General features: G+C 41.5%; 1 protein-coding gene across 1 annotated transcript in view; it reads right to left on the bottom strand.

Annotated features, from left to right (window-relative positions):
• Fmn2 (formin 2) overlaps positions 1 to 19,944 on the bottom strand; it is a 339,622-nt gene extending 319,678 nt beyond the window's left edge. Inside the window, exon 1 of the mRNA XM_052201126.1 lies at positions 18,256 to 19,944. Coding sequence (XP_052057086.1) covers positions 18,256 to 19,807 — 1,552 coding nt within the window. The 5' untranslated portion in view covers positions 19,808 to 19,944. The remainder of the gene's footprint in view (positions 1 to 18,255) is intronic.
• Positions 19,945 to 25,916: the final 5,972 nt, after the last annotated feature.

Raw genomic sequence — 25,916 nt, 5'->3', positions numbered from 1 at the left:
CCAATAAGGGTGCTGGAGAGCTCTCTGCCTTAATAATATAGTTCTTGATGTGCTAGCCAGAGCAATAAGGAAAGAAAAAGAAATAGCATGACACAAATACAAAAGATAGAAGTCAAGTTGCTCCTATTTGTAGAGGACATGAGCCTGGAACTCACTTTGTAGACCAGGCTGGCCTCAAACTCAGAAATCCGCCTGACTCTGCCTCCCAAGTGCTGGGATTAAAGGTGTGCACGGGTGACTCTTGATTTTACACACACACACACACACACACACACAACTTTACGTCAGAATTGCAATCACTTGTTCGGATTTACATGGAACAATATATAGAACCTACATACAGACAGATGGTCAACCCTGAAAAAAGCAGATATTTCTCTAGAATCAGGAATCAGACATTCTGCAAAGTCACATTTATACAAGCCATATGGCACTTGCTAAGAAAAGGAAACACATAAAAGGAAAAAATAGAAACCTCAGAAACAGATATATAGATTACAAAGATATGTGATGATATAAAAAGTGGTGTCAAAGGTCAACTAATCAACTATTTAGCAAGTGAAACTGGAAAACCAGACTTTTTATGTGGAGAAAAAAATAAAACTAAAAAAAAACAGTGAATCTACACATCACACTTGAAACACACAAGGGGATTCTAGATCAAAGAAGTTAAGGGCAGGGTGATAAAATTAGGAGATGAGAAATTTTGCAAGCCTGGAGGAAGAGAAATTTTTCTCAATGAGAAAATAGCACAAAGCAAAAATTAAATACAGAAATTTAAAATAAGGATAAAAAGAGAAGATATATTTGCCAATCAAACCTGCTTTTGTATCTCAAGATTGATAATTACGTAAACTCAATCTATGCTCTCTTCTAAATAGAAAGGGGTTCTCAATAGGACCTGACTTGGCTTAGAAGTACTTGGAGAGACTGAATAAAAAGGTTCTATGATCTCTTTAGAAAAAAATATTCACAAAGCTGTAGTGTTGGACCAGGCCACAAAACAAGCAGCAATCTCCACTGTGATCTAAATCCTGAGCTCACACATAGCCACAGACTCAGACACATGATGCTCAACAGAATGTTTAAAAGTTAACTGGAGCCAAGTATGGTTGCATGTTTGAGGTCAGTCTAGTCTACAAAGCACCTTCTGGGACAGCCAGAGCTGTTGCACAGAGAAGCCCTGTCTCAAAAAACCTAAATAACCAAAGAGACAAACAAACAGATGAATAAATAAATAAATAAATAAATAAATAAATATTAATATAATAAGCATTTGCCAGGAGAAAAGGTAGCCCTTTTAACAAATGGCAATGGGAAAACTGGATAGTCCCTGTAGAAAAATGGAACCAGATCTCCATTTTGTCCTCCAGAAAAATCAATGCAAATAGATTCAAAACTGTGGAAATGGGAGATGGTTCAGTCGGGAAAATACCTGCCATGTGAGCATGAAGACTTAAAGCACCTGACAACCTAAGCAAAATGGTTCAGTCGGGAAAATACCTGCCATGTGAGCATGAAGACTTAAAGCACCTGACAACCTAAGCAAAAAGCAGAGCTCAATAGAACTGATAAGTGGATATTAATTAGCCCTGAAGCTCTGAATACTGAAGATACAATTAGCATATCAAATGATTCCCATGAAGAAGGAAGAAGAGGGCCCTAATCTTGGAAAGGCTTGATCCAGCATTGTAGGGGAGTACCAGGACAGAGAAAAGGGAGGGGGAAAGATAGGAGAATGGATGGAGAGAAGAGGACTTATGGGACATATGGGGAGGGGGAAACTGGGGAAGGGGAAAGCTTTTGGATTGTAAACAAAGAATATAGATGTATATATATATATATATATAAAGAACACACTTCTAACCCCAGCATGGGAGAGGCAGAAAGAAGCAGATGCTGGGTCATGATGATGAAGGAAATGAAGAACTCACAAACAAACATGAAATGAACAAATAATCTAACCTGAAATGGGCAAATAAACTGAGTAGATAGGTTTTGAGAAACAAAATACAGGGGACGGAGAGAAATCTCAGAGGCTTAAAGCACTTCCTCTTGCAGAGGACCCAGGTTCCATTTCCAGCACCCACATAGTAGCTCGCAGCCATTCGTAACTCTAATTCCAAGGAATTGAGCGCCCTATTCTGAACTTTTGGAGAGCCATGCAAGCAAAGTGCTTATTCACATAAAAATAAATAAACCTTTAAGAAAGAAAAGAAATACAAATAGCTAACAAAAAATATTTGCAGAAACATTCAGAGACATACAAATCAAAACCACATTAAGATTCTGTCTCACCACAGACAGCGTGGTTGCTATTGAAAAAACAAAAACTAATGAGCATTGCTGAGGATGCATGATGGGGTGTGTGGTGGTTTGAAAGCAATGTCTCTGTAGGCTCATGGATTAGAACATTTGGCTTCAAGCTTCCTGTACTGTTTGGAGAGGTTCTAGAACATTCAGGAGGTTAGAGAAGTATCACTGTAAGCTTTGAGAGCAGATGGTCCACTCTCTCTCTCTCTCTCTCTCTCTCTCTCTCTCTCTCTCTCTCTCTCTCTCTCTCTCTCTATCTCTATCTCTCTCCCCTCCTGTGTAAATATAAAAATGTGATCAGCTAGCTTCCTGTTTCTGCCAGGATCCCCAACTGCTCCTGGGACAGACTCCATGACTGTGGAAACATAAGCCAAAATCAACCCTTTCTCCCTTAAGTTGCCATTGCCCATGGCATCATTACAGCATCAGAGAAGAAACTAACTAACTCAGGAAGGAACACTTAGACTCCGTTGGAGAGAAAGTATAATAAAGTAAAAACATAATGTGTATTAAAGATAGAGTTTGGGTTAATTTGGGTGTGTAATGTTTTATTTATTTGTAAAGTTTTCACAATTGACTCTATAAAATTAAAAATGTTAACTAAGGAAAAAGCTATTCCATGACTACTCACCCATAGTAAAAGCACAGCAAATAGCAAAGCGCTGTGCTAATGATACCTGAGCAAATGATGTGTGCCATTTCTGCATAGCCAAGCAGTCCCACTCCGTGTCATACATGACAGGGGGATTCTCACACAGCCCCCTGGGTGGGATTCACCAGTGTTCTCTGTAGTCACCAAAGATGTGAGGACTCGAGATCCTCACTGTGCAAAGCCTTGACCTAGGGAATGCACCGGAACTGACACTCAGAGCTCCAGAGGAACATTGAGGCCACAGGAGAAAAAAAGAACAGTCCCCCTGGTGCTGTCCAACCTTTAGGAGCTTTCACTCGTTAGGAAGTGCAGGGGATACTTCACCTAAACAGAAATATTAAGCCCATTTTTTTAAATGAAGGGTTTGTCTAGCAGTGTATTATTATATATATAAAAAAAAAAACATGATCCATTGGATTCTTCCCCTGAAATGATGTCAAGTCCACCTAGAATGAACAAAGAGAACATGAGTCATCTTTGACCAGAGCGTTTGGGACAGGATGGATAACACTAAGCAGCAATGGTATCGGGATGAAAAGCATTAACATGGTAAACTGCATGTGATGCTTATTACATATCACATGCATAATGCACTGCATAATAATTTACATATCTTTACATTAAAGTCATCCTGAAGTAGCTTCCATATGTGGGGAAATCTAAGGTAATCTAGTAGGCAAGCAAACTGAAACCTAACAAGAGTTTCCTATAATTAAGTCTTCCCCCAGTCATACAGGCTGACGATGTAGACAATTATAGGCTACATGTTGTCAAAATGACCAAGTAAGGCATCTGCATAAAAGTAACACATCAGACTATTTCTGTATGTCACTTCTGTATCCCCTACCAACAAGTTGTAAACTGCCTTTTATCTTTAGTGCTACTCTGTGAATCCTTCATCTTTTCTGCTGAAGACCTGTTAATTTTTCTAAGGTTTTTCTTTTTGCCAATATGATACAAAACATACTACATGCAAAATGTATAGAAACACATGATTTTAAACTTTATCTTTTGTTGTGGATGGACCTGGTGCTCTTCTTGTGAACCAATCCCTAATGAATAAAGGAGCCAATCACTGGGTGAGTAGGCGGGACTTCCATGTTGGATAGAGGAAGAGAGGAAGCAGGAGAGTGTGCTTCCTTTTGGAACCAGGACAGCAGAGGGGTAAGATGTAGCTGCTAGAGTTTCCTGGTATCATGGCAGATCCACAAGGAGAAATCAGATTTTAATAAGGCTTACAAAATTAGGTTTTAGTTGTTGTGCCCAAGATTGAGTTACCATTGTTTCTGAATTAAGTTTGTGTTGCATTTTCCCTCACACTCATCTGCATTCAAGAGAGAAAGGTACAGCAGCCAAATGTGAGTTTTCCTGAGGTGCTCCACAAAGGTCATGGGGGATTTGAAGTACGGGGTTGGCATGGTAGCAACTCGATAGTAGGAACCTAGTGAGCTGCGTGGAAAGATGTAGAGTTCCAATCAGAATCTCCAAGAGATTAAAACCAGGTGGGCCATTGTGGGCCAGTGCATGACTAGCCAGGCCACTGGGGCAGAGGCACAGGATAATGTGCCAGTTCTACCTTTTTAATATTTCCCCCAACAATCCTTGGTATAAAATATGATGAGTAAGAGACTTGACAATGTAAAAGTGTATTCTCTTGTACTGTGTAACACAGAGATTCATGGGTGCTCAACATGTCCTGATACTGAGCCACACTTCCAGATATCAAATGTGTATACTAAATAGTTTGGTCTCATGCCTTGTGGGACCACCCAGACTTTGAATAGGAGAAAGCAGGGAAGTCAGTGATTGTGATTGGAACTTGAAAAAGTAGATACAAAGAAATGTAAAGGAGAAGAGTGTTTACTGGGATGTTTTTAATGGAAAGATTAATGGGTTATAGAAGGCTTAAGGAATGAAGGAATAAGGGCAGACCAGACAGCAGTACATTGGTGAGAAGATCCAGCTGACAATATCCGGGAGATGGAGAAGAAAAGTGTGGTCTTAGACTGTGACTCTTAGAGACTTGTAATGTTTAAGTGAGAGGTGACTGGTACCCAGGAGAGAAACATCAACGAATGACTCATATCCAGGAGTCTATTCTCCAGTAAAGTTGGGAAAGAAGCCTAGAGAAAACTTAGAAAAGGAAACTGGGGGCAAACCTCAGTAGTGAATCTTGAAACTAAATCAGAAGCCATACACCTACCCTTTGTTATCACAAGGCAAAGGACATAATCCTGTGACAGGAAAGCAGTCATAACCAACTAAAGCATATTCGAGAAATAAATCATCCAAGCCAGAAACTAAGGCTCCTAGGATACCTTCTCACTTCTGTCATATTTTACAGCCCAGCCGTATGTCTCTCTAAATCATGACAGTTCTTACTGTTCCATCCATCCCTCCTCGAAAGACGCTGACTCTGAAACACTCAACAAACTTCTGGATTTTTTTTTTCTAAAAATAGAACATACAAGTTGATGTCTAAAAATAAACAGCCAGGATGTTTCACAGCCATCTAGCATCCTCCCAGCCATTTAACTGAAGAAGCACTGCACAGACAGGAAGGCATAATTGCCTTGCAGAACATCTTGGTCGCTGTAAAATGCAATACCTCCCACAGAGAGTGCATGTCAGTAACCATCTCCAGTCACACGTGTGTTGGTCTGTGGGAAAAAGAACTCCTAAGTTTATGCATCAGTTGCAAAAGATAATCTTTATTGTCATTCCATCTGTTACTGTTTCAGAGAAAAAATTTATATTTTAGCAATGAAATGGCTTACTACATACAAAGCCCTTCAACAGTGTGTTCCGCCATATTTACATGGGATCCTGTAAAAGCCTGTTGTTTTTTTTTTTTTAATTTTTTTTATTCGATATAATTTATTTACATTTCAAATGATTTCCCCTTTTCTAGCCCCCCACTCCCCGAAAGTCCCGTAAGCCCCCTTCTCTTCCCCTGTCCTCCCACCCACCCCTTCCCACTTCCCAGTTCTGGTTTTGTCGAATACTGCTTCACTGAGTCTTTCCAGAACCAGGGGCCACTCCTCCTTTCTTCTTGTATCTCATTTGATGTGTGGATTATGTTTTGGGTATTCCAGTTTTCTAGGTTAATATCCACTTATTAGTGAGTGCATACCATGATTCACCTTTTGAGTCTGGGTTACCTCACTTAGTATGATGTTCTCTAGCTCCATTCATTTGCCTAAGAATTTCATGAATTCATTGTTTCTAATGGCTGAATAGTACTCCATTGTGTAGATATACCACATTTTTTGCATCCACTCTTCTGTTGAGGGATACCTGGGTTCTTTCCAGCATCTGGCAATTATAAATAGGGCTGCTATGAACATAGTAGAGCATGTATCCTTATTACATGGTGAGGAATCCTCTGGGTATATGCCCAGGAGTGGTATAGCAGGATCTTCTGGAAGTGAGGTGCCCAGTTTTCGGAGGAACCGCCAGACTGATTTCCAGAGTGGTTGTACCAATTTGCAACCCCACCAGCAGTGGAGGAGTGTTCCTCTTTCTCCACACCCTCTCCAACACCTGCTGTCTCCTGAATTTTTAATCTTAGCCATTCTGACTGGTGTAAGATGAAATCTCAGGGTTGTTTTGATTTGCATTTCCCTAATGACTAATGAAGTTGAGCATTTTTTAAGATGCTTCTCCGCCATCCGAAGTTCCTCAGGTGAGAATTCTTTGTTTAACTCTGTACCCCATTTTTTAATAGGGTTGTTTGGTTTTCTGGAGTCTAACTTCTTGAGTTCTTTATATATATTGGATATTAGCCCTCTATCTGATGTAGGATTGGTGAAGATCTTTTCCCAATTTGTTGGTTGCCGATTTGTCCTCTTGATGGTGTCCTTTGCCTTACAGAAACTTTGTAATTTTATGAGGTCCCATTTGTCAATTCTTGCTCTTAGAGCATACGCTATTGGTGTTCTGTTCAGAAACTTTCTCCCTGTACCGATGTCCTCAAGGGTCTTCCCCAGTTTCTTTTCTATTAGCTTCAGAGTGTCTGGCTTTATGTGGAGGTCCTTGATCCATTTGGATTTGAGCTTAGTACAAGAAGACAAGAATGGATCAATTCGCATTCTTCTGCATGCTGCCCTCCAGTTGAACCAGCACCATTTGTTGAAAAGGCTATCTTTTTTCCATTGGATGTTTTTAGCCTCTTTGTCGAGGATCAAGTGGCCATAGGTGTATGGGTTCATTTCTGGATCTTCAATCCTGTTCCATTGATCCTCCTGCCTGTCACTGTACCAATACCATGCAGTTTTTAACACTATTGCTCTGTAGTATTGCTTGAGGTCAGGGATACTGATTCCCCCAGATTTTCTTTTGTTGCTGAGAATAGTTTTAGCTATCCTGGGTTTTTTTGTTGTTCCAGATGAATTTGATAATTGCTCTTTCTAACTCTGTGAAGAATTGAGTTGGGATTTTGATGGGTATTGCATTGAATCTGTATATTGCTTTTGGCAAAATGGCCATTTTAACTATATTGATTCTACCGATCCATGAGCATGGGAGGTTTTCCCATTTTTTGAGGTCTTCTTCCATTTCCTTCTTCAGAGTCTTGAAGTTCTTGTCATACAGATCTTTCACATGTTTGGTAAGAGTCACCCCAAGATACTTTATACTGTTTGTGGCTATTGTGAAGGGGGTCATTTCCCTAATTTCTTTCTCAGCCTGCTTATCCTTTGAGTATAGGAAGGCCACTGATTTGCTTGTGTTGATTTTATAACCTGCCACTTTGCTGAAGTTGTTTATCAGCTGTAGGAGCTCTCTAGTGGAGTTTTTTGGGTCACTTAGGTAGACTATCATGTCGTCTGCAAATAATGATAGTTTGACTTCTTCCTTTCCAATTTGTATCCCTTTGACCTCCTTATGTTGTTGAATTGCCCGTGAAAATGAAAACACAACATACCCAAACCTATGGGACACAATGAAAGCAGTGCTAAGAGGAAAACTCATAGCCCTGAGTGCCTCCAAAAAGAAAATGGAGAGAGCATACATTACCAGCTTAATGACACACCTGAAAGCCCTGGAACAAAAAGAAGCTATTTCACCCAGGAGGAGTAGAAGGCAGGAAATCATCAAGCTCAGGGCCGAAACCAATCAAGTAGAAACAAAGAGAACCATACAAAAAATCAACAAAACTAAGAGCTGGTTCTTTGAGAAAATCAACAAGATAGATAAACCCTTAGCCAGACTGACCAAAGGGCACAGAGAAAGTATCCAAATTAACAAACATAGAAATGAAAAGGGAGATATAACAACGGAAACTGAGGAAATCCAAAAAATCATCAGATCCTACTACAAGGGACTGTATTCAACACAACTGGAGAATCTGGAGAAAATGGACAGTTTCCTTGACAGATACCAAATACCAAAATTAAATCAGGACCAACTAGACCATCTAAACAGTCCCATAATGCCTAAAGAAATAGAAGGAGTCATAGAAAGTCTTCCAACCAAAAAAAGCACAGGATGGTTTCAGTGCAGAATTCTATCAGACCTTCAAAGAAGAGTTAACACCAATACTCTTCAAACTATTCCACAAAATAGAAACAGAAGGAACATTACCCAATTCCTTCTACGAAGCCACAGTTACGCTGTGTTTTTTCTCTACAGAACTTTGATGTCAGAGCCAGACGCTGTGGTGTGGACCTTAATCCCAGCACTCAGACAGAAGCAGGTTGGTCTCTGTGAATCTGAGATCACCTAGTCCTCATAATGTAGTTCAAGGCTACACAGTGAGGCCCCGATTGGGGTGGGAGTTATGTCTATACCGACGTATAAAGAGAATACCACAGAGCTGTGAGATTGTTGAACCAGAATGTATCAAAGACTGAGAAACTAAAACAAGAGAATCCAATATACCCAAGTATACTGAAGGAAAGACTTAATTCACTCCTCTTGTTGGGCAGTTCAGAGGACAAGGAAAATGGCAGAGTCTGGAATTCATTCAATAGGAGATGAGTCACCTGCTGGTGGTAGATCTAAATGGTTTTACTCAGTGAGCATGGGCCCACATTAGAAAGACAGGTGGGTTTAAGTTTTGGTTAAACATTATACAACATGAATTTTCATGTTTTCACAAAGCAATATCATCTACTACATACAATCATTAAGCTCAATATGCAAAACCACAGAATCTGACATTCATGCTAGATAAAGGTAGCCCGTCCATTTCAAATCTTCAAGGTTCTGGAGTGACAGCTCAGCAGTTAAGAGCACTTGCTGGTTTTGCATGGGAATAAAGTTAAGTTCCCAGCACCCACTTGGGGCAGCTCACACTGCTTGTAACTCCAGCTACAAGACATCTGATGCCTCTTTTTGGCCTCCTTGAGGACAGACACACATATACACATAAATATAAAAACAAAAATCAGTCAACACCCTCTAAATCAAAACATCAGGACATCTCACCACCTCTGCAGATGCTTCTAAGCTATTAGTGTGGCGTGTAAATGGTTCTCCTGGGCATAAGGATTCGCTTCAGCTCCAACATTGGAAAAACTTCAACAAACTGTGTCTATGCGATGCATAATTTCAGAGGCTCCTACTAGGCCCCTTCTAAGTAATTATAGGGTTAACAAAATGGAATAAACTACCTCCTCTCAACAAGATGGCCTCCATGATGTCCTAGAGGACTAGAATGTGCCTGAGGTCAGACTGAAGACCTCATACCTGCTAGACAAACCTTATCATCTGGCAGCATCCTTAGTCCTGCCTTTGCTTTGGTTAACTGAGAAAACAGATTATTAGGAAGAGATGAGAAGGAAGAAACAGGAAGGAAAGAAGGTAGGGAGAGAAGGGGTGATGGAGGAAGTGAAGGGGAAGGGAAGTGGGGAAGAGGGAGGGATGAAGAGACGGAAAAGACAGGAAAAAGGGAGAAAATGTTCAAAGGGAAACTGATGACTACTTCTGCCATAGTCCTGCAGTGGATGGCTGATAAATATTTGTTTTCTTCCTGGTGACTTAAAGAAATGATGTAAATGACACAAAGAAGCCTTCTCCCTGATATGTACAGGGCCCCAATTAGGCAGTGTGAACGGTTTCAGCACAGCACTCCACCACACTAAAGCGTGGAATTTCTCAAGCTATGAATCTCATTCTTGCTGAATATACAAGATCTGCAGTTAGCTCAGCCCTGCTCCAACTTCAGGTAACAAAGTGCCTGGGGCCTCCACAGTGTGCTGTAACCTGACGGGACTACTAAGGAACAGCAGGCATTTTCCTGATCATCTAACACTTCCAACCTCATCTTTGTAAAGGAGCAAGCCATCCATTTTCTCTTCCTCACCAACAGTGGAACAGGTGTCGAAGGGATAATAGCTGCCTGTCATAGTTGGCATCCTCTTGTGGCATCCAATAAATGGTATTTCATCTTATAGTTTTTAGTAGCTGCTTTGAATTATTCTAAATTATTAGAAATTATATTTCCCATTGTTTATATTTTAATATTTTTTGAGCCTTGTAAGAACTGGAGTGATAACTCAGCAGTTAAGAATGCTTGCTGTTCTTGTAGAAGACTGAAATTCATTTCCAAGAACCTACATTTAGCAACTCACAACTGCCTGTAACTCCAGCTCCAGGGCATCCAACATCCACTTCTGATCTGAAAAGACACATGCCTACATATTCACATACACACATGCAGATACACACATAAGTAGAAATTAAATGAAAGTAAAAAGCATCATAAAGCTTTCACATTTGGCAAATTTATATCAACTTTTTATCACAGATAAAACTTTATTTCTCCTCAACAATCCTTAATGCTGAATTCTATTACTATTTCTAATAAAAAAAGTTAGAATGAACGGAAATAAAAGTTTGTCTATTCTCTTTACCTTGTGAGAAGGTGTACCCATAGGTATGGATGTGGGGGTGGGGCGGGGGGCAGAGATCAACACTGGTGTCATTGCACAAGTACTAACCACCTTATGTTTTCGAACCAGGGTCTTTCCTGGTATAGTGCTCTCTGATTAAGCTAGATTGCCCAATCTAAGGATCTCTATATCTGTGCCTTTTCGGAACTAAAATTTCCAAAGTGTCATCACACCTGACTTTTTAAATGTGGGCTCTGCGGATAAAACTCAGTTTCTCATCCTTGCATATCAGTTACTTTACCACCTAAAATATTTCCCTAAAACTCCTCCAGTCATTTTTTATTAAGCATGTATTGAAGGATAGAGGTGCAGCTTGGTGCTAGAGCTCAGGTAGAGAAGATAGTCTGCTTAGCATATGTGAGGCCCTGACTTTGAATCCCAGGACTCCTATCCCCGAACATATATGTATTGTGTATGTGTATGCTGTGTATGTGTATAGAGCTTGCAATATGGCACAGCAGGTACAAGTGCTTGCTACCAAGTCTAAAGGCCAGACTTTGATCCAAGAGAAGCACATGGGGGAAAGCAATGACTCAGCAAGCTGTCCTCCAACCTCTACATGTGTGACATGGAGTGAGTGCTTGCATACACACACTCACACACACATATTAAAATTAATATATACATACATATGTATACATATGAGTATATACATATATGAAAGCTTTAATTTCTGTAGTATGGTTACCATTTTAATCCTAACCTCTGTGATCCAATATAGATGGTATACGCTCTCAAGAGACCAAACAATTATCCTGCTATCTTTACTTCAGTGAATATAACTACTTCAACTGACCAAAAGTCTGGTGTAATTCTCAAACTAAGGTTTTAGTTCGAATCAGGAAGCCTAAACACCCTAACTTCCTTGTGTCAATCCCCAGGAACACATAATGGACAAGTGTTTACCAAGAACTCACATACTCAGTGCTTGTGAGGTTGGCACCCTGTAAGACACACAGCAGACATGAGTGGGCAGGCAGAAAGGAAAAGCATGTGATGGGTAGACAGTGCCTTGTAGGCAAGGCAAAGAAGAAGAAATTCTAAATCCAAAAAGCAGCAGGAAGCAGATAGAACACACAAAGAGTGACATAACAGCCAGGGCAGGCTGACGGGACGCAGAAGATGTGGCCTTCCCTTGGCCCTTTTTCCATGCTTCCCAAGAAAAGCAAACGATGCTTCTAAGAAAGGGTGTTTGTGGGACAAAGGCCCAGGGTCTGAAATATGAACTCATATTTACAGAACAGCAAATACATTGGTCTGTCTCAACCACTATCTTATGAGAGAATCAGGGAAGAAGCTTAAAAATTCAGATGCTATGGCAGACATTGTACAGAACAAACACTGATAGGGTGTCAGTGCTCTCTCCCCTCTGTCCAGACCCCTGTTCCCTGCTGTTGCTACTTGTTGCTTTGGTGTTTTTCATAGAGAATGTCTGACACATAGCCTACCCTAGCCTGGAAAGACTGGCACCGAACTTGTGGCAATCCTTCTCCTTCAGTTTCCTGATTACAGGTCTAAGTTATCATGCTGAATTCCCACACCTCCTTTAGTAAACTACAGTATCCCCATTTCTCACAACCAAACCCTCACCATCCTTATCTGGGCCTGCAGAAACCTGAAGTGATGAAAATGTTTATAATTATAGAAAAAAAAATGAGAGAAAGAGAAAGAAATAGAAATGCTATGCAAAACAAAACAAAACAACAACAACCAAAAAACAAAACCCCTATGTTTAAGAAATAATTTCATTAAGTATCTGAATAATTTATAGCATGCCAAGATTTTATAATAGTTTCAGAACTGTTTGGTTCTGGTTTCACACATTTGGCTCTGTCCACTTCAAACAATAAAATTTACTGAGAAAACAAATCAGTTGTGGAAATCAATCAACACCAATTAAACACCTGCTCCTTGCCAGACACAGTGGCAGGCACTGTATTTCATTACATCACTGAATCCGACCATTCTTGGTGTGAAACTGTTTCTCCATGTTCATATATATGAGGAACAATTATCGGTGAGTCATTTAGCTAAAGAATAAAGTGAGGAAGCAAACAACCAGGATAACAGTATATAAAAAAAATCACTATCTAACACAGTTTCAGCAAATTTTTTAATAGAACCCAAAGGGAACTCAGCGAAGGCACCTGCTCTATTTCAAATGTGCATGGCTGAGAGCCAAGTGCTCGAATGCACTTAAAACCAGGCCAACCATCAGGTCATAAGGCAGTCATTTTGTGCATCACTGAAGCCACTGGGATGTTTAACTCTGATCCAAGCCACAGTCCTACAATATCTTTCAGACAAAACTAAAATGACCTAAAGAATAGTCTCAGTCACATGTTCTCTTGTCAAATTGTGTGTAATGTCTGGAACCTGAAAACCACAATATCTAGGCATCCCTGTTTCCTTGTTTATACAAATGACATAGTCTTTATTTGGCGTATGGGGTGTTTTTGTTTTTAATTTTGCTTTTGCTTTTGTATGGACAAGCTAGAACTGAACTCAGAGAGATCTGCCCTCCGTCCTTCCCAAGTGCTAATTAAAGGAATGTGCTACCATGCCCACACTAACAACATAACTTTCAGAGACACCTTCTTCATCTATTTACACCTGTACTCTGTCAGGAGCTACTGCTATTTGGCCTATAAAATTTTCAGTGTGATTATTTAAACAGCTATACATTGAAGCCCAGATTGGAGCCAGGTATGGTGGCACATGCCTGTATTTGTAACACTTGGGAGACAGGGGGACCAGGAGTTAAGGCTAGCATCTATTATTAGAGGGTTCAAAGCTAGGTACATAAGATACAGTCTCCAATTTTTTTTTCTTAAGAGCTCTGTGCAAAAATACACACTCCTAGAGTGGTCTTCCTTTCTACTAATACAACAAATAAGGTAAATTTTAGAAAAGCCAAAATGAGAGTCAAAGAGTTATAAGCTATTGATGCAAGCTTTGTCAATTAGCCTGAGAAACTCAGAAGTCCATTGACTTTGTTCCTAGCACAGTAACAACTGCTTTGGATTTTTGAGGTCATACAGTAGATGAGGATTACTAACTTAGTGATCTTAGGTTCTTTGACTTATCTGAACCTTGGTTCCTCATAGACATGATTAGGCATCGCTGTACCTCAAGCTATGGTAAAGATTACATATTCTTAAGTAAAGCACTACCCCAAAGCCATCTGACACCCAGCATAATAAATGTAGGTAACATTATAGTTGTAGGCTTTTACAAGCTAATAACAAATTAATGAGTAAAATCAAATTATAAAGAATTTGGGAAAGTGTGGATAGCGCTAAGAATGAAAGAAGTGATAGCCAAAAGAGAGAGTCTAGAAACTGTACAGATACAAAATCCTAAGTGACAGTGACCAAGACCTCTAGCCCACACACGTAAACCAACTCCCGGGGTCACACCAGTGCTTCCACAAGACAATGAGGAGCCTGAGGATGACAGCGAGCCTTTTAAAACAGATGGAACTTTCATCCCATGTGTTTAAAAGGGAGATAGATTAAGTGCATAATTGACTGGAAAGATTCCTATCAAAAGTGATTTGGCATCACAAATTCAATATATTAGATGTCCAAACTTAAATTAACTGCACCCTATTACCAGGCTAGGAATGTAATTCAGTTATAAAGCAATTGCTTAGCATACAAGAGGCCCAGAGTTTGAGACTAAGACCACTTTTCAGAAGGGAACCTCTCAAATTCTTCCTATTAAATACTGAAAGGGCCATGTTTCCAATAAATTAACTGTGAAATTTTGAAATGGAGTGGCCTACAATACCACCAATTTCTCCATATCTAAAAGATGAATATCTCATCACTAAGCCTTTTCATACTCACCAGAGACAAAAGCCTGGGCCTGAGGGTCTGTTTTCACTTGCATGATTTTCCCTGTTTACAGTGTCGTAAAAAGAATTGCCTTCCTCTCTCTCCAGTGCTATAAAGCTAAAGAATGTTGAGGAAAGTAAAGATATATAATGCCCTTCTGGATTCAAAGGCATCTGGGAAATTAACTGATCTAAATAATGCCACAATTAAGACCAAAAATCTAGCTCCTTAAGGATAACACTAGTGCTCGCTGAGCCCTGGGTAACTTCCGTGATGTCTATAAAACCACCACAGAGGATTGTAAAGCTGAGAAAAGTATCAGATGACAAAGAGAGGGCCAATCTGGTAACACTCTGACACAAAAGTCTCCAGGACAGCTGTCTCAAAAAAAAAAAAAAATCCAGTTTTCTCTCACTTCAAATTCACCCATCATTTGTCCCAAGGAAGGTCAGATATTCAACCTCTATTAACAGAATCCAGAAGAATCTCATCAGTGAAAGCATTAGATAGGGAAATGCCTTTCAAAGACTCCTTCTCTGTACGTTATCATCCAGTGCCAGATACAAACACTAGTAATAAATAAGGATGACTCAGTGGACAGCGTCTCTTCTTCTAGCTTTGGCTTGGAATGAATTACACAGTATGACCTTGAGAGACTTAATCTCCATTTCCCCACCCGTCACAGGTTAAGTTAAATCTACTCATTGCTTTCTTTTTCCGAGAAACATAAGAGTGAATGGCATAACTATATGAACGCTATAACACAAAACTCAACCTGTAGTCCATCGACAGCAATTTCCAACCATCTAGGCAGATGACTGCCACACAAAAATGGCAGTATAATAACAGAAGTCTTCCTGAAGAAGCCAACAAAACTCACACACTTCAAAGATAGCTCCTTCAAGAGTTACACATTTGAAATTTGAAAATAATAGCAATGAAACCCAAGACTTAAGAACACTCTTTTTCTGTGGTAAATAAAACCTCAAATTTAAGGTCTTGTGATCTTTCAGGACTCTCTTCAATTCTCCTTTAATAACTTCTATTACCTCAATTTTTGCTTTATACTTGATAAATCCTGAGGAACTATCTTTCATTAGTATAATTGCTGGATAGACTTTACATATATATGTATATATGTATATATATGAATGTATGTATATATGTGTGTATATATGTATGTATATATTTGATAGATGATGAATAGTTGATAGATAAATAGATAGACAGAGTGTAAAATAGATCATAAGTGATAAATGATAGATGGTAAGATAGATAGATAGATAGATAGATAGATAGATAGATAGATAGATAGATAGATAGATCATAGGAGATAGACAGGGGATAGGTGATAGATGGTAGGTTCTAGAGCACTGTACTTCTTTTCAGTGCTGATACTGAAGCCGGGGTCCTTGTTTGTGCTAGACAACTGCTTTCCCACAGAGCTGCCCTGCCCCACCCCACCCCATTCTCTCTACTTGTCAGTGACTTTCAGCTAGTAAAATTTGGAAAGTCAGTGCTGTGATTCAGTAGTCTGTGTGCCAGGCTAAGCTCACTTTTTTGTTTTGTTTGTCTAGAAAGTCAAGACTTTATCTAGGTTCCATTGTCAACACAAAACAAGTTCACACACACACACACACACAAACACACACAAATCATCTTAAAAGCCAGGCTTGATAGCACATACTTATACTCCCAGCAGTTGGAGAACTGAGGTAGGAGAATCAGGCATTCAGGGTCATCCCCAAATACATAAGAAGTTTGAAACCAGCCTGAGTTACATAAGACCCTCTCTCAAAGACCCAAATCCAAACAACAAAAACATGATCCCAAGAACTGTTCAATCACCATCCATAAAAATATGACATTTCAGTGCTGAATATGTTAGTTTTACTTTACAACACATCTAGTAGATCCATGACTCCAAACTTCCCCTTTCAGTAAATCTGCACAGTAGAGAACATGGAGGAAATAAAATGGTAATATAGTCTATAAAGGAAATAAAAAATCACTGTTAAGATTCTGATCTTAAGTCCAAATCAAAATAAAGTCTCTCATAAAAGTAAACTAAAAGTATGTTAAAGAAAGAAACGTACTAAGGGGTCTGGAGACTGGATTATTGGTTAAGAACACAGGCTGCCCTTCCAGAGGACCTGAGTTAGAGTCCCTGTGCATACATGACAGCTCACAGTCATCTGTAACCCAGTACCACTCCCCTATCTTGGCCTTTGCAGGCACTGCACAGATATGGTGCATAAACATAGATGCATGTAAAACACATACACATAAAAAAATAAAATAAGTGTACTTAAGAAACATAGTTACTACAGCTTCTAGCCTACCAAGAACCCATCTGCCCAAGATTCCATCCCTGCCTCTCAAGTGCTGAGACTGCAGGCACTTGCTACACGTCTAAATGATAACCTGTTTAGTACAATAATAATGATATAACACACTTTAAATTGCATTTAAATCTTTTAACTTTTTGTGTATTTATCTGAAACCCATCAGTACTGGTATTAAATGCTACTTTTCTCTCTGCTCTTTATATTTGAACAGTACTTCTTCAATAATAATATGTTCAACAGGAAACCAATTGGCATTAGCAGTGAACTCCTCAAGAGATTCTCTGCACCTATGAGCAGAAATTAACAGACTGAATTTCAGCCCAGGAAGCTGGGCTGGCTGCGGCCTATCACACAGACTGAGCCTATCACAGGTGCAGACATCTAAGGAAGACGGTAGCAGCGGGAGCCCTGTGCTTTCAGTTTCCCATCTTCAATATTTCCATATCCCAGCTTCCTCTCACTGACTCACAGAACATCAGCAAGTTAAGCTCAAAGCCTGCCTAGGCAACTTAGTGAAGCACTTTACCAGAACAAGAAGCATCTCGAGAATCTGAAGACATAGCTCAGTAGCACAGTACCTGCCCAGCAAGCAAAAGGCCCTCATTTCAATCCTTAGAATCATAAATAAATAACACATTACTAATGGTCTATTATTTATTCATTTTCTAAGAGCATATATCATACTTGCTTGCATTAGCAAAAAGGAGTAATCGCTTAACTTCGCAAATTACCTGTATAGTACCCAGATCACTACATGATAGAAACTATCTTCGAGGTGGTCAGACATAATCTTTAGAATGTACTAGAATAAATGTTGTGTGCCTGCAATACAAACCCTTGGGAAGGTCTATGTACAGTTTTAATCTTTGAAAACTGTGAAAATACAAAAGGAAAAGGAATAACATGAAAGATGACTGAGGTAACAAGACACAAAAGGGGTTAATATTCTTAGAGGAAAGGGGGTAGGGCAGAGAGCATATCAGTCCTCTCTTGAGTTGACATAAGACAGTCAAGTACATCTTTTTCCCTTTACTCTCCTGAGAAGAAAATAGAAAACTAAGCACACTGTAGGCTTTTAACTGAGAAGACATGCCTGGCGGTAAATAACAGGCCAGAGCCTTTCAGAACGTGGAGGGGGCGGGGTGATAAAGGAAGGACCTGATTGGCAGGCGACCTGCCACCCGGAGATACGTGGCTGGCGCGCTCACCTGTGAACACGTTCTGAAAGCCATCAGCTGTCGCTGGAGCCCCAGGTGCCTTGGCGGCCAGCACAGGGGACCCGCCACCACTGTCATCCGCAGTAGCCCCGCGCCCCAGCAGGTGCACCGAGCCTCCTGGCCCAGGCGTACGGACGCCTAGCTCTTCAGTCCAGTCGGCTGAGCGGCTGAGGCCGCCCGCGAGGCCACCCTCCAACCGGTGCTTCTTGGCCGGGGCCGCAGTAGAGGCCAAGGCGGTTCTGGGGCTCCGGCTCACGGAAGGGTCCGGTCGCTTTTTGATCCTAGGACTCTGGTTGGGGGACTGGGACGGGGAGTGATTGGGCGAGCTGAGCTGCCGAGTGGTGGTCTTGATGTAGCAGGGGGTGATGAGTGGGTAAGGTTTGAAGCAGCGTGGGCTGGGTGCAGGGCTGCCAGGCAAAGACGCGACTGCAGAGATAATAGGTTCTCGCATCCCCTCTTCCTCTTCCGGCTCTTCCTCCAGCCTAGATGAGGCTTCTTCCACCTCTGGGACCCATTCCTCCCCTGGAGAGCCGCGGGGGGCATCCTCAAAGGCATCCTCCTCGCACTCCTCATCTGTGTCCCCAGTTCCATCCACGGGAACTCCGGCGGCTCCCTCGCCTGGCCCAGCCTCCGGAAAGGTGAAGGCTGGTGATGAGAGCGAGTCTGTGACAGCGGAGTGGGCGGTCGCATAGCCGGGTGTCTCAGAGGCCAAGTGGCTTACGGAGGGCGGAGGATGCTCAGGCACCGGAGACTTGGTGGTCTCGGGCAAGTCAGGTCTCACCGGTTGTGCTTGCACTGTGTCCTTTTCAGCCTCTTTGCTAGGTCCCAGCAAGAACTGGTCCAGGCCCAGAAAGGCCCCAGGCTGAGGGGAGATGGCAGTGGGGGGCGCTGCAGGCTCCTCGGAGTCCTGGAGTAGCAGCTTCTGCTGCTGCTGCTGCAGGCGAATTGCCTGCTGGATGTCTGAGAGCAAATCCTCCTGCTCCGTAGCGGAGTGGAAGCTGTAGATGTCCGTGTCTGAACCAGAACTGGTCCTTTGTCCATCCTGCGCTCCAGCCGCAGTTTCCAAATCCTCCGCGGTCGCCTGGATCCCTACCCGAGCCTCCTCGGCAGGCCTAGAACCACCGGGATGGATCACCTCGAAAGGGTCAGCACACTCAGCATCCGATAGGCCCGTGTCCTCAGCGGAGAGGCTGAGGTCCGGGGTCTTGGTGACTATAGAGTGAGCGCTGTCCAGCTCCCCGATCGGCAGGGCCTGCGAGTCCAGCACATCCTCCCGCGAGTCGCCGGCACCTTTCCCCTTGGTCAGGTTCTTTCTGATCCGCAGGTTGGAAAACACCGAGGCTCTAGAATCCGACTTGCTCTTCTTCTTGCTGGTCTCCCCGCTGCCCCCTCCCCCCTTGCCGTGCTTGCCGAGCGCCTTTTTGCTCCCGCTCGCCTTCTTTGTGGTTTCCGCATCCCTGGGCCCCGCTGCATCCTCTGCTCCTCCGCCTTCGTGGGAGGCATCACCTGCGCTTCTCTTCAGCTTCCCATCCTGGTTCCCCATGTTTCAACCCCAATGCTGCGCTGCCGCGCCTTGGGGTACTCAGGCCATCTCTGCCCTGGAGAGGGCCAGGGGAGTGTCCGGGACAATTCAGGCAGCTGGGCCGGCCGTTGGGAGGGGAGGCCGAGGAGCGCCCAGCTGGCCCCGCTCACATCTGCTGCCGCTTTGCATAATGCGCGGTGGCTCTCCCGGCTGCCGTCCCTGCGGCTGTGGCTGCGGCCCTGGCTGGCGGGCGCGAACATGCTCAGTTCAGCGCGCACTCCCCACCAATGGCTGCACAGGACTCAGCCTTGGCCTGGCTCCCCGCCCACCGCCGCCGCCCCCTCAGTGCCCCCTTTGGCTCCTCCTGCAACCAAATAGGAAAACCCGTCTATCTCTAGGACTTCATAATTGGGGGTGGGGGCGGGGGACAGCAGGAGCTGTCTTTATGTAGCCCAGACTAGATCGAACTTAGAATCTCCCTGGCAGGTTATCTCTGGGACCTTAAATCTCCACCTTGAAAATAAAACATGTTGCCCTCTTTTCAAGAACTGGTATGTTGGGACATTTTTATGAAACTTTAAAGCTCACAGACCTCCAAAGAGAAAAACCCAAGAGAAACATCGAAGCCAAATTCAAGGTCAGAAGTACCCTAACATAAGGAACACACACGCACACACACACACACACACTGAGTCTGCCTACTTGTGCGTGGCTCCGGTTCAAATACTTGTTGAATGGATGGACTGTTCTGTCCCGTAAACACTTGACCACCGCTTTGCACACTCTAAGGTTTGTGAGCATGGCACTCAGGGAAAGGTTCCTGCCCCAGACTCTGTGCCTGATACACAAGCCTCTTCAAGAACAGAACTGTAACTGTCATTTTCAAAGTGGGTTTGTGAGACCTTTCTGGACAGAGAAAAGAGAGGTAGGAGATGCTGAAAATAGTAAGATTAAAGCTGATTAAAATGCTAATCTCCAAAATTCTATGTGTTTACCATATAAATTAGACAGCATTTGTATTTAAAAGGGGTGCATGTATTATAACTCCCAGGAGGTCAAACTCATCAATATTAAACATGTCACAAAGTGATCCCCTATAAAAAGGGAAAAGAAAAAAAAATGTCCTTGGTACAAACACAGGAAATTAGACATTGTGCTATAAAGGATGACCAATTTCTCAAGCAAATCCAAGCACACGTTGTCCAGGACCAGGGCTTCCTAAGTTTCAGACCTATTATAACAAACACTTTTCCTTATTGTGAGTTGTTGTCTTTATTTTAATGACATTAAGCTGTGGTTTTTGCTAAGTGTTCTAAAGCATCGTTAGTATTTTAAAAGGCTGCAAAGAGCAAAAGCAAAAAAAAAAAAAAATCATCAAAGTAGCATTTGTGAAAAATGTTACTCTTTGTTGGAAATCCAGACGGTGATTACCAGCCTTTCTCAAACTATGATCTTTAAAACAAGTGTTCACTGGAGCAGGTGGACTGATGTCCTTATGTGGCCTTTTTTAAGTAAACAGTTTGAAGAACTCAGCTTTAACAATAACTGTGCCAGGGTAATATCCCAGTCTCCAAGGGATCCCGAGAGCCTGAAAAGCCTTTCTTTCACCTCTTTCACAAGACTATTGGCTCCTCTCTTCTAGAATACAGGCTGCCCCCAAGGCACGCTTTGCCTGTGGGCCACTAGAATTCTCTCAGCCTCTTTGAATGCCACCTACTGAGGTACTTTGACGCGGTTCTAGCTCTTTCTCTACCAAAGCAACTTTGATTCAGACCTATTTGCTGTTTTCTTCTGTGATATACCCAAGGAGTTTCAGGAGACAAAGGGGGAGGGGAGGACAGAGAGCTATAAGAAAAGAGGCAGTAAGAAAACAGGATTTTTTTTTTTTTCCAAGTCCTTTGAATGTGGGAGAATAGGTGACCTTTCAGGGGCAGGTCAGAGTTGACAGAGCTCTATTATAAGGTCACAAAAGTAGTTGAAGAAGCATTAGGGACTGTGGAAGGGGAATGGGAAGGAGGTGAGGGACTATAAAGAGTAATGGGGACAAATGTGACACCCCACCCCCACCCCAGTGAGCAGCATCAGCTGGGAGAGAGACAGGACTGCCTCCTGCAGCCCAGGAGTTTTCCTGCCTAGGGACCTCCAGGAAGGTCAAGCTAGCCCTTGAGGATACTCACCCAAAAGCATTTCAGGGCAAGTCAGAGTGAAGCAGCTAGTGAATTTCTTAAGTATTAAATTTATTAAGAAATAGTAGACATTTTAGAGTTAAGCTTGAACACAGAGAGAGAAAGAAGGAGAAGAGAAGATGGGCAGGGAGACAGAATGGGAGAGCTAAGCTTCTTAAGAGAGTTCTATCACTGTCTTAGAAAATACACACACACACACACACACACACACACACACACACACACATATATATATATATATATGTATATATATATATATATATATATATAACATATTTCTCTTATCTTAAAATATAGCACAAAGAAATACACAGAATAAATACATGTAGGAAGTCTTTTTTTTTTTTTTTAAGAATTTTTGGTTTGTTTTTTTTTTGAATCAGGGTTTCTCTGTGTAGCCCTGGCTCTCCTGGAACTCACTCTGTAGAACAGGGTGGCCTTGAATTTGCCTGCCTCTGCCTCCCAAGTGCTGGGATTGAAGGCTTAAAAGCCTGTGCCAACACTCCCAGGCTAAGGATTCTGTTTCTGCAAATGAAGTTACAGGATAGTGTCATGAGGCGTACTGTTTAGGTTTAGGGATGGAAGAGCAGCATTGATAAGGTAAAACTCAAAGATCAGAACAATGTGGACACAAGCAAGCATGGCTCTGTTTTGTTTATTTGTTGTTTGTTTGTTTGTTTTGAAATGTTTTCAAACATCCTTGTTTGAAATATCTCTTAGAAAAGAGAATATCAGACTATCTTGGGAATGGAGAGACTCCAGCTTGCTGGACTTCTGCAGAATAAAACACTCTTTGCACATACATACAAAAAACAGATAGATAGATAGATAGATAGATAGATAGATAGATAGATAGATAGATAGAAAGGTAGAAAGAAAGAACAAAAGAAAGAAAGAAAAGAAAGGAGAATGTTATCTCTGTAGGCAGTCTCTATATGTCTCTGCCTCTCTACCATTGAGTAGCATCCTAAACCCTCTATAAGCAATCTTTTTTTTCTTCTTTTTAAAATTTTGTTTGTTTGTTTGTTTGTTTGTTTGTTTTCAGAGATGTATTTTGTAGCCCAGGCTGGTCCTAAGCTCCCTACATAGCTGAGGTTGGGCTTAAACACCTGATTTTATTACCTTTAACTCCCAAGTGCTAGGATTATAGGTGTGTTATGCCACAACCAGTTGCAATCTTAATCGTTTCAGTTGAGTCAATAGTTTTGATTCTTTCTGAGAGGGAAATGTGAATCAGACCCTAGGGTGAAGAGTTTCTTTCCTCTTTCTGATCTCTTGACTTCCCTTGTCTTTCTATACTATTTCAAAAGTAATTTATGTGCATATATAGAAATATCATAATGAATCATCTTGCTTAATATAATTAGCACATACTGATTTAATACAATTAGAGCATATTAATGAGGAAAAAGCTCTTTGACTCACAAACATGGGTATTGAGGTAAGCAACACACACACATACACACACACACACACACACACACACACACACATCAATCTATCAACGTACCTAGCTGTGTTTACTCTCTGTTACTTCCCTCAATCCCTCCTCTTCCTATCTTGCTGGTCCTTTTTCCTGCCCACATGTTGCCCCCATGCCTTCATCAGGATGCATGTTAACATGGTTGTGAATGTAAAGGTCTTGTGTTGGTGACTGTTCTTAAGCCCTCTGCCCTTTTATTTTATTTTATTTTATTTTATTTTATTATTTTTTTTTTCTTGAGACAGTCTCACTGAACTGGAAGCTCTTTTGGTGCTAGCATTTGACCAGTTTTGCTGAATCTAGTATGTTTACCATTACCACTGTAGAGTAGTTGGGGATAAACCAAAAGAATTGACTCAAATCCAGGCTAGCTGGGCAGAGGGATTCAGGTGTTTCTAGTCTCTGTCCCCTATCTTGTATGAGTGTTGGGGTTACAGGGATGTATCATCACATCTGGCTCTCTGTGAGTTCTTGGTATTAAACACAGGCTGTCAGACATAAATATCTACCCTCTGAGACATCTGTCAGGAGCCCCTTCTTCTATCTTTTCTAGCTTCTAAAGGCTTTTTATCTTCTCTCATTTCTGACCCGAAATGTATTTTTGTTTTGTTTTGGCTTCATTTCACTTGGTTTGGGGGTTTTGTTTTTAAAGAAACCTTTCTAGATCTTCTATGATGTAGTTAAGGCAAGATCAGTGTAAATACACTTGTGTGCCTGGGCCTTCGGTGGGCATAGGACAGAAGCTTTTGTATCTTTTCTTTGGGGTTCTGCTTAGAGACCAGGCTCCTGTGATCCACATTATGCAGAACCAGGGGTGAAGAACACAACGATAGTGACTATGACACAGTCTGAGACAAACAGTCATCTGAGAGTTGAAGGGGGAGCAGAAGAGTCTCTTTAGAACTCGGTATATCAGTATATCCAGTGAAAAATGTGCGTAAGCAGAGCTCTTGAATCCAGGTGTCTCTTGCTTGTTTGCTGTTTGCTATCATTTTTAGGTGCAACAAACCCTAATCCTTTTTCCTCAGCATGGAATCTCTGTTTGCATTTGAGTGTGATTAACTGAATCTGGGCTCAGTGGTTTAACACTCGTCTATCAGGCAAGAGACTATATATATAAGTGTGTGTGTGTGTGTGGGGGGGGTGGGTGTGTATTTAAAATATATATACTAATTAAATAATTTATGTATACATTATTTTACTTAAATCTGTATTATTTGTATTTATACTTACAAAGTCATTTAGATGTCTAATTTAAAGGTGTAAATGTTACATATTTTATTTTTTTATTCTTTGATCATAGTTTCCCCATTGTCCTCTCTTTCCTTCAAAATTGTTTTTTAAAAATATCATTTGTGGTACTAATCAAAGTTCTTTGAAGATTCATGTACAAGGACATTGATTTTTCAAAGTAGTGTGCAATGAAAATCACATAGAAAGCAGATTAAACAATGGATCATTTCAGGGAGGGACTCCCAAGGCCTCTCCTGCCTGTAGGGTTATTGGCATTTCCTGGCTGATGAGAACAAGAGTCAGTTCTCTCCTGTGTCACTGACCTTGGGAGGTTGTCCATGACCCAATGGATTCATCTGTATCCAAGCATGTGGAGGCAGCATGTATTGGATTCAGTGGGTTATTTTAGAAGAACAGCACCAGCAGGAGCTGGAGGACTAGGAGCAGATACTGATGAAGTTAGTCCAAGATTTGTGGGATGCATTGGAGGGTAGAAATGGGAGAGGCCTATGATCAAAACACATTATCTATCTACATAAAGTACCCTCCATTGCACAGATATGAATCCAGGGAGTGTACCATAGTTAGGGTTTCCATTGCTGTGAAGAGAAGCCATGATCAAGGCAACTCTTATAAAGAACAATATTTAATTGGGTCTTGCTTACACTTTCAGAGGTTCAGTACATTATCATCATGGCAGACATGGTGGTGGAGGAGCAGAGAGGTCTACATCTTCATGGAAAGGAAGCCAGGACAGACTGTCTTCCAGGAAGCTAGGATGAAGGTCTCGAAGACTACCCCTACAATGATACACTTCCTCCACATCTATTCCAACATGGCCATATCTCCTACTAGGGCCACACCCTGAACCAAGTATATTCAAACCACCATAATCCATTCCCTATCCCCCATAGGCTTGTTCAAAAACATGAGTCTACGGGGACCATACCCATGCATAGTATAATGCTAAAACCAAATTTTAACTTCAAAAGTCCCCATAGTCTATAACAGGTCTCAACAATGTTAAAAGTTCTAAGTTCAAAATCTGTTCTGATGTTCTAATAGTCATGTAACTGTAATCTCCAAAGCAAGACCAAAATCCAGCTGGGCAAACTCTAAATTCTGCATCTCCATGTCAGTTGTTAAAACACTTGTAGTAGAAATTATTAAAAATTGTAAGCCCGGAGAGGGGCGTGTACCTGTGGAGGTGTCTGACCAGCTAGCAGGG

The sequence above is a fragment of the Apodemus sylvaticus genome, chromosome 12, assembly GCF_947179515.1.
Source record: "Apodemus sylvaticus chromosome 12, mApoSyl1.1, whole genome shotgun sequence".
NCBI lineage: Eukaryota > Metazoa > Chordata > Mammalia > Rodentia > Muridae > Apodemus > Apodemus sylvaticus.
The sequence above is the reverse complement of the archived record's forward strand: the minus strand, read 5'-3'. Positions and strand labels throughout refer to the sequence as shown.